This window comes from Ruditapes philippinarum, unplaced genomic scaffold, assembly GCF_026571515.1.
Source record: "Ruditapes philippinarum isolate M1 unplaced genomic scaffold, ASM2657151v2 ctg10748_1_1_1_1, whole genome shotgun sequence".
In the NCBI taxonomy this organism is placed as follows: Eukaryota; Metazoa; Mollusca; class Bivalvia; order Venerida; family Veneridae; genus Ruditapes; species Ruditapes philippinarum.
This window is the reverse complement of record NW_026862988.1, coordinates 18510-28765: the sequence shown is the minus strand read 5'-3', so window position 1 is coordinate 28765 and position 10256 is coordinate 18510. Positions and strand designations below refer to the sequence as shown.

The 10256-nt window shown below is 31.5% G+C and overlaps 1 protein-coding gene across 1 annotated transcript; it reads right to left on the bottom strand.

The window, feature by feature from the left end:
* Positions 1-4471: 4471 nt before the first annotated feature.
* LOC132720836 (microfibril-associated glycoprotein 4-like) lies at positions 4472-9219 on the bottom strand. The gene is made up of 4 exons (XM_060705061.1): positions 9072-9219; positions 7953-8215; positions 5525-5646; positions 4472-5306 (listed from the first exon to the last, which is right to left on the bottom strand). Exons 2-4 carry the CDS (start codon positions 8173-8175, stop codon positions 4800-4802), a joined length of 852 nt encoding a protein of 283 aa, XP_060561044.1. The 5' UTR covers positions 8176-8215; positions 9072-9219; the 3' UTR covers positions 4472-4799.
* Between the last annotated feature and the right edge of the window lie 1037 nt (positions 9220-10256).

Below are 10256 nucleotides of genomic sequence, written 5' to 3'. Positions count from 1 at the left end.
GATGAATTCCAAAATTATTTTTGAAATATATTTGTAAAATGAGGTGCTAAAATTGCATTAGAATATGAACACAAAAAATAAATCCATCATGTGAAGAGTTACTAGCTTTGAAATTGGTAAACAAATCAATGTAAACCAGTACGTCGGTCGGTCGGTTGAGGCATGTTAACCAATTTAACAACATTCCCCTTGATCAACAAGTAATTAGAATCCATCTATTGTTCTCCCTAGTGTTGCCGTTTACCGTTGCAGCTGAAACGTCTATGCCTTTCTGGAAACTATTAATACTAGTTTGAATTGAAACCATTTTGGCTTGTTGCTCATTTGTTAAAGGTAATTAGCCACATGGATAGGACAAACCAGAGCTTATCAGTCAAGTGGCGTCTGTGCTAGTGTCTGGCAACTGATTTGCAAAAATGAGTAAGCTTCGTGGAGTGAGTTTGTTTGCATTTTATGAATTTGATTTAATAGAATCATAACAACATTATAAAACACATTTTTCTCCTTAGTAAAGAATGTAGAAGATCTACAATAATAGTTTTGTTACCATAGTGATGTTTTGTTTATACTAATTTATTTAAGTTTGATTGTGTTGAAATCTATAAGCTTATTGAATACTCCCGAATCCGTTTTTGGAACCAACCAAATGATAGTTGATATTCTTGCTCAAGTATTGAACACACGCGACCAGCAATCCTTAGATTACTAGTCCGACGCGTTAACTACTCGGTCAGGCCGACACATAAATGTTTAAAGAGGAAGAAGGAAATTTAAGTTTTATTGCTTTTTTCTGATTTATAAAACATCTCTCCACTTAAGATTTAAACACGCTATTGTTTAACATGACGAAGTTTAAAAAAATATTGCAACATGAAGGCCCTGATATATTAAATAATATTAGAATGTAAAAGAACATAATAATATAATGATAATTGAAGGGACTCCACTGAGGTTTTTTGATATTCAAAATTTAAAATTGTATTCAAATATTTGTGCAGCATTTGATATCTGTCTGGTCTAATAACTTTTGTGCAAATTTTCAGATCATTTCCTCTGTCTAGAATCATCTTTTTTAACAATAAAAGAAAAGAACTGAACAGCGTTGCAACTCTTTCGGTGGCTAAAAATCGCACGAAATCAATTTACAATTTACTGAGCATATTTCTTTATAATCCTTTGTAGATTTTTCGATTTTAAGTGCTTCACTTGATTTATGTAAGAGGCCTCATTTTCATGTTTTAGGCTTTTATTTTATTTTACCTCAGTGGAGTGTTTTTAAAGAAAGTTTCATCTTTGACAGTATACTATTTCATGAAAATACAAAAGCGGTCAATTTTTACTATTTAATGAAAATATGTTTGTTTTTATAAATATATGAATGATTTATTCACTGCCATTATGATGGATTCCTTAAGGTGTGATATTAAATTTGTGAAGGAGATGTCGGGGCCTCTCTTACAAAACAATATCCATGATCGTGTCAAATTGATTCACAATCACAAAAGAAGAAGACACTACAGGATTGTAAATCAGGAGGTAACGTTTTGTAAGTTGGTGCTTTTTTTCAAACAGTAAACAATACAGAATTTTATTTTTATTTTGTTCACTGTGCATAATCATTCAAATAACATTCAAAGTATTCATTAATACAAGTTATTCACAATACATTAGTAATATTAATTATATTTTAAATATAATGTCACGCAATTATTTAAATGCCGTATTTTTATATTTAAATGTGATTTTAAATCAGCAAAAATAGATACGATGTTGTCTGCATTTTTTGGGGGATGTAATTAACTGTACATTCCTAGACTAGTTAAGACAATAAAATTGATGTCTCTTATACTACATAAAGGGATATATGTATCATTCTATATGATAAGATGACGACATACATGCACTAAAGATCCTCCTCAAAGAGGGATTACTTTAGCATCAACGATGTCTAAACTATATAGTTCTATTTTAAAAACACTTATATGGTATTGATATATGGTGCTGCCATTTAAAATATGGGTGCTGTGGTTTTTACAAGTGGTGATGTGAGTTTGATATTTGGTCATATTTCAATATGTTAAAGTGGTTTTGATAGTTGGACAAAACGACAAATATGACACACACAATAGACGTGTCGAAGAATTCAAATAAGACATTGACCTTAAATTGAACTTGATCGTCAGTGTATTTGACTTACAAGAAAAGATCGAACGAGGCCCGCATCAAGTTATTACATAAAAAAATAAGCTAACAATGGAGTAAATAGGTTCAAACGATACTCTTATTTTATGATTAACATACAAGTAATCTGATCATGTGACACTTTACTCCATTGGAAAGTTCTTATAAAAGTGATCACAAAAATATTTTCCGCCCCGAAATAAAGGGAGAATATCATCCAAAGGATAAACATGCGACTTGGTTTTGGCTGTCAGTGTGAAAAAAACTGAAAATGTTTAAGATATATCTGCGTTCACATAAAATGTAACAACTGTTTACAGATTAGAAATCTGAACATGGAAGTAGAAATATGTCTTCAATTACTGATCTTCGCTGTCCTGACAGTTCATTTTTGTATCGGGCATGAAACGTTTATGTGCACAACAAACACAGATGCTTTAAAAACAAAAACTCCGTGCTCGAATGAACTGGAAGAAGAAGTACGATCTTTGAAAGACCAAGTTCGTCAGCTTCAGACACTTTTACAGCAAAATGAAAATTCCCATTTCTCTACTATCCAAGGTTTTCCAAGAGGTAGTTTTTTAACAAAACATATAAAAAGCCATGGGAAATTATGTTTTAGAAGACATTTTTATTGTAGATTTTATATAAACTATTTAAGTAAAATGACTTATATTCTGGTCTGCTCTTTTTTATGTGAATGAGTAAAGCAAAGAAACAAGCGTCACTAGCGTGTTATAAATAGCTATTGGGACACTGCTTTGATGAAGACTTAACAGTGATATGATGCTCTTTTCAAAGATAAAATTGTGTGAATACTAAGTTTGAATCGAACACTGTAGTAAATTCCGGGATAAATTAAAAGCTGGGAGCCGCTTTAACGGGATTGAATTTAATAATAATTTAGTGTCGATTAAATAAATTAAATATATACCAAAGAATTTTAAACGTGCTACGATATCGATATATTAGACAAAATAAAATTACAAACTTTAAGTTACACAATACTTTCAGCAGAACTCGCATTAATATTTACTATTTGGAAAATAATGGCGTAATAATGTATCACATTTTGGCGTATAATCACTGCACATTCGGCATTGATTCTTGGTATGCAAATGTAACATGTGTGTACAATGCATATATTAATCTAAGTACATGTATCATATTTTGTTAATCTTTTTTACACCTTTCGTTGGTGAAAAAAATGCACTAGACAGTTACAGGATGATTTTTGTTTCAAGAGTACGTATATAGTGAGTGAAAGTCAAAAGAAGTTTACATTTTGCTATAAGAAATGGATGGATGGATGAATGACCCGGCCCGGTTATGAATAATTATATCGAACCGAATTACTAATATTAATTTGGAACACTTTTTTTTATAGTGGACCACCCATTGATAATTTCTTTAAATTCCTATATGCATGTATATATTTTTTGCAGTCTCTAAATGGTTAGTTGATAACGATTTAATCAACCGAAAACTAAATATAGTTCCCTTCGGTTGCAGAATTTGCAGTTTCAGATACTAGTAGTATAAAAATCTGGACAAAGTGTGATCCTGTGATCACTGTAATCTGTGATCCTGTAATCTTTGATCCTGTAATCTGTGATAAAGCGTTATCTACTGAAATATTTTCTTATATTAAATAATTGTAAATGTTTCTTGTTTCCATAAAATAATGGTGGTTTATTGAATGATATATTTTATATATAGTCTCTGTTATTTGGCAAACATGGCTTTTGCACGTAAACAGGATAACATGTTCCGGAACAGAATATAGTGCTGCTATTTTAATTAGGATTGCTAACTATCGTCCTTGATTTGGCCTTGTTTTCTCTTTTGCATTTTTTGCCTTCATGGGTTGGGTTTCGGTGTTGGTTAGGTGCTTCGTTCATTGAATGACGGCGTTCCTTGTTGATCATTGTTCTCATATTGTTATCGTTCAGCAATGATTTCATTCATGTGCAATTTGCTCTCACGGAAATATAGAAGCCTATTTCTTTTTCACAGATTATTTGGATTTTTTTTTCAGAATTCAAATAGATGTAATATTTTTTCCATGCTACATGCTACAGATTTCTAGCTTAATCAGTCGTATGAAGAAAAGGATGGTAAAATGAGATTTTGTACGAGATAATAGAATATCAAAATCAATGCAAGTTTACTTCATTTGAAATATAGGTAAGCAAATTATCCACAATGGTAATGCATTTTATACATTGAATACATTGATTTCGGAAAAATAAATAGGTCCTACTCAATGTAAATATTTCTTAAGTAACCAAAGAACCAAAACAAATTTACTTTACATTAAAAAAACAATTTTTATTAAAATACAATTTGCTATAATCATAACATTCACATTTTTAATGTTTTATACATAAATGAACAACTTTAATAGAATATATTAATTGTTTTACCTAAAGAAATATTGACTATAAGTTGTATATAAAAACAGCAGAAAAAGAATTTTTCGAACAAATAAATTTCTTTATATTAAACAGAGATATTCTCAGAATTGAAGAACGTAAAATACTGTAAACTATGATTTATGAATCCATTCTGGATGTTTAACTGTATTAAGTGTAAGAAATAACAAATATCTGCTCATTTCAACATCTGCCCCGAATGTCCATCACCTTTACAGCGACATTTTTTATTGGAATGATCTTTGTATTCGAATAACCGATCCCTCCTTTTGTCATTTTACCATACACACCGTTTACATTTCCCAGTCTATGACAGATTTTATACCACCAACCACCTCCATCCAGATCAGCGCAACAGTTTCGTCTTGAATCAAGATCATTGTCCCTATCGTAAGTCGAAAATTTCATATTGTCATGATAACTGAGCAGTTCTTCAATATTTCCCTCGTAATTAAAAGCATCGACGTTCATTTTATATGCAGTTGCTGCCTCGTGCACGGTGAACACTTTATAGTGAGCATACTCCGTTTTTCCTTCATAGTTTTCCATTTCAAAGTAAACCTGACTGCCATCACGAGTCAAACGATGAATGTTCTCTAAACCTAGCCAATGTGAACCATCAATTTCACCAAATCCACTGACGTAGTCATCCCAAGACCGATAAAAGTTTATTTTATCGTCCACCCGTTTCTTTGAAAAAGAAAATTAACAGTTTATCGTTTCTGCCAATTACTAAACCATGATAAAAAGCAACGACAAAAAAAGAAGAAGAAAAAAGAAAATGTTCTCTCATATTATGTAATTCTATATTAAAAAGACAAATATATAAATAATAAGATCTATATTTTTTCATTTATGACTACAAATGATAAAACAGTTTTTTTTTTGTTGGAATAAAACTGTATGACCTGTATTAACGTCCAGCCCCCGTTTGTCATGTCACAATAGACAAAGAACGGACACCTGCCATCTGGCGAGATGGAGTAGATGCCATCAGTTCTTGTCCCATTCTTATATATCTCTAAACAATCTGAAATGATAAAAAATACAAAATTTCTATTCTTTCATAAATTTAATTAAATTTGCAAAGTCCGATTTTCACATATGAAAGGCAATTCAAATATTTTCTATGCCCTGCATTCGGTCCCGAAGTTCTGAAAACGTACTGTATATACATATATAATCATGTTATGAGACGTTCGTGACTTTTCTAACACAAACAATTATAATAAAGCGCAATTAATAATTTATTAATTACAGAATTAATCATTCTTCTCTCTTTTGAATGCATGTCATCTTACTAGTATTCATAAATCCCAGGTACGACAGGACTGAGGTTCGATTCCTGACCAATCAGTATATCACTAATTGGAGAGGTCATCAGACCTCTCTACAGTGTTCAGACTGATTGCAGGCGGCATCCATTTTTGCGTATCTGATTGTAGTGAATGAATCTCATTTACAGTTTAAAACTATTAGGAGCAGTCTACAAGTAATAGAAAGAGCACCGAAACACGAGGCTATCTGATTTGTACGAGGGGGCGTAGCCCCCGAGTATTAATCAGATTGCCGAGTGTTTTGGTGTTCTTTCTCTTTTGTATCATAGTCAAACATAAAAGCACGTTCCCTGTTGTCACAATATGAAACCCAGGCAAAAATGAACCAATGAACGAACATCTGAATATGACATTTCTGTCGCTTTCCCTTTCTCTGCCGTCACAATATGTAAACCCCAGCAAAAATGAGCCAATCAATGGGCATGCTCTGGAGTGCGGGTAACTAATACCCGCACTCCAGTTAACGCACTGTGCATGTATATGTATACGATTTAACCCTGACACATTTTCAACAGAAAGGTCTCCAAACAATGATACAAAATTTGTTTTGCGCATGCTCCGTTTCAAAATACGACTTAAACGAAAAATTAACATCGAAGTGAACAAATCGGTACATAGAAAAATCGGAAAATATCATTTACGTTACTTAGCGCTACGTGGATGTTTCATTCCGTTCTAATCTTTTAAACTGTATAAATCGATTACAGTATTGTTTTCTGAATAGCGTTTTACTATTTCTTGTTCCGATAAATAGTAACAAAGACGATAAATAGTAACAGTGAACACTAAAGCTACAATAACACCATGCACTATTATATGACCGAGTGAACCGTGTACCGAAATTTTGCTGCTCCTTAAACTTTTGAACCGGTATGACCAAGTAACGCAACGGGGATTTTTTGGCGCAAATCACACACATTTGACACAAGTTTGATTTTCTTTAAATATTGTGGTTGGAGGCATGCATCTTTATACATGTATTCTGTGTATTCCAATCAAATGATATAACACATTTTTATGTAAATCCTGGACTTAAAATTGTCTGATTAACATACTTTATGCCCGTTTTGAAATGTTTCCATATACTTACCAAAACATTAACCGAAATATTTGCTCATTGAATTTTACAAGAAAATTTTATTTTGATACTACTTTTAATATGCACATCATATATTTTAAATTTAGTTCCCTTTGACGAAAAAGTATCCCTTATGCACCGGGGAAAAAAGTCCATTTCTCCAGCATATAATCTTTCAAAACATTAAAAAATAAAGTGTAAACAAACTTTCATTATGATACTATATATTCAATTTATATAATAAATTATTTTTTGTTAAATAATTGTAATTTATAACCATTCATTGTGTCTTTTTTCCAAATATTTTCAAATTAAACAAGTCTTCTACAGCAGCGAAAATATCTCTTTAAAGAAGCAAACTTGTTTGCTTGTAAAGGAATTAAAAAACAGGCAAACTCACAGTGCTATACTCTGTAATATGTACGACACACAAACCCGGTCTCACCACAAAGATGGGTTTATGCCCTTATATATGGGATTCTTTCCTATATTTTAATTGACCACCATTAGTATTGCATATTGTAATGCTCATACGAGTATTGTGACGTTCTACCAACATCGTAACAGTTCTAATAATCACGAGTCTATATTTTCCATAGCTTACAACAATTAATATTTAGTGTTTAGCTCTGTAACTTGAAAAGTGTGCTCATTTTACATTTAGTTTTAGATGTCATTATCATTAAATATCAAATATTAAGTGTAAAGTAAGGGTGTTTCTTAGTGGTGAAAGCTGAAAATAAAACACTACTAAACACTATTAACATGTTTTATCATGTTACAAATATTTGTTAATATAAAAATATTATTATCCAAAGTCATAAATGCATGAGACTCGGTACCATTTTAGTGTAACCCACGTGACCTACAATTTGAGAATTTGAGAAAGCTATTATAAGACAAAATGTAACAGCTTATTACCTCTTGGGAAGCCCTCAATGGATGTATAAGACGGCCTATCTTGTTTCCTTACAAGCCTCTGAAGTTGTTTTACTTGAACTTCTAAAGAATGAATTTTTTCCTCCAATTTCTTTGAGCTTGAATTTACCAAGACAGCATCACTGCTCGACATGCATGTCCATGTGGTTTGTCCGTAACAGACACAAATGACGCAAAGAAGAGAAAATAACCACAGCATTCTCATTGTCTTACTGGCAAATTCACACAGAGTGGTATTTGATATTCTGTAAGCACATATATATATAAAATTTTAGATATCAGAAAATCAAATAAAATCACCCATACCTTTGCCATGGTAACACAATGATACAAATTCATTAGACAAAGATCCCTCTCTATTTTTGATTCAAACCCTCAACCATCAGTTAAAAGCCCCTTTATGCCTCAGATATGCTATCATTTTTTCTCAAAAACTTTACATGTGTTTTTGGTATCTAAATATTACAGTTTCCAAGCATTATTAATATGACATATACATGTAGATTGAACTATCATTTGCTTCTATTGCTATATTTGCAATTGTTATAATTGTAGTGAAATAGTATTTTGTAAGAAAGTAAAAAAAAACTACTTTGTTTACATTTTGCTGCCATAATGACACATTACTTCACGTTCAACGCTCCTTCCTTCATTAATTTGTTAATCATCTAACATGCTCTAAATTCATTATTTAAACATTTCAAACATATGTTTGTCATTTCTAGTCATAGTGTGCCATTAAAGATACACAAATAACTCTCAACATGTAAATATCAGGTGTTATCACGACAATAAGTGTTCAAAAGACAGAAAATTATACATTACATACAAATAAAAACTATTAATCGAAAATGCTTGCTGTTGAATGCCAACAATTGTGCTGTAGCGATTGTCATGCCATTGTAAGGATCTCTTTATTATGAAAACTGTCTTAGTAATAACTTCATTTATTTCTACTTGTATGAGAAATTTGAGTGTTTCAAATTTAAATTATTTACAAAATCAAACAAGGACCTACGTTCGACTAATATTGTTGTTTATATTTAAAGTTGATAAAGATCACGAAAATCATATATCACAATGACTTAAAATATAACAAACCTTTGTTCAGGTCTTTATAATCCTCTATACACTGTCTCCAAGCTACCTACTGAGTCCGAAATGAAACTACCTGGTTATAACAATGACATGTTTTGTATTGTCTTAACCTACCGAAACGTTCTGTATAAATCTAAAGCGACAAAATGGATTTTTACGACTTATATGGTCAGAACATTCATCATATATATTCCTTAATTCTTGGGGGTGGGGGGGTTTCATACTCAAAATATTGTTGTATTTGTGGTTGCCTCTTCTCGTCAAAGAAAGTTATATTACTAAAATATGTAAACTTTCTTTTTTCAATCAAGGCACTAAATTAACTTTTGGTAAATTATAGTAGTGGTAACAAAAATGGAGAGCATTGCTCACGGGACCCAGCCCCATTAGAATCAATGATACCCAGTGCAACAATAAACAGGAGAAGGGCAGGATAACGAGGAGTTAAACGGAGCAATTTAATTTGTGGAGTGTGGGTTGGGCGTCACAACGGGCGACAACAAATTAAAAACATACATGTACCTTTATATTTATACATGTAATAAAAAGAAGAGGTTTAATTTTATTATGTATACATGATATATGATTATTTCTGTTAGCTGGACTTGTATGCTTCTAATTATCGTGAGATACTTGTATATTGGTCTCACGACACACATGAGCGGGACTAAGATCATTTGTCTTTGGTCCACACGTTTACATTTAAAGGGTACAAAGATGGTAGAGCATAAGGTCAGACTGTAATTGCTGTAAAAATGATAAAAGCATCAAATATCTTATTCTTATTGTAGTCATAAGAGGAACAAGGAAGATAAATGATAATACTATTATCTATAAATCTTGTTTTAAAAGTTATACCTTGTATTGTTTAAGCAAAACCAGGGACGTTCAAATTTGTTTTTCTATTTTTAAGACCCTGATTAAACAATGAGAACTGATGTTATCTATGTGAAATAATCGGCAAAGATTGGGTTTGTTTATGTTGAAATAAAAGGCAATAACAAAAAATTACCCAAAACGAAGTTTAAAAAAACCGTTCAGCTTTTGATAATGTAGATTCCTATTTACATTTACATGGTATATATTCAAACATTGGTGGTCAAAGATAGAGTCCTACTTATATGAATTTTAAAAAAGTTTTTAAGTATTTTGTAAAATGAGGTGTTACAATCTCATGAACAAACAAAT

Coding starts and splice junctions, on each gene's coding strand:
- LOC132720836 (XM_060705061.1), bottom strand. CDS start 8,175: ATGAGAATGCTGTGGTTATTTTCTCTTCTTTGCGTCATTTGTGTCTGT. Junction 5,647..7,952: donor CATTGAGGGCTTCCCAAGAG/GTAATAAGCTGT, acceptor TTATCATTTCAG/ATTGTTTAGAGATATATAAG. Junction 5,307..5,524: donor GGGGCTGGACGTTAATACAG/GTCATACAGTTT, acceptor TCTTTTTCAAAG/AAACGGGTGGACGATAAAAT.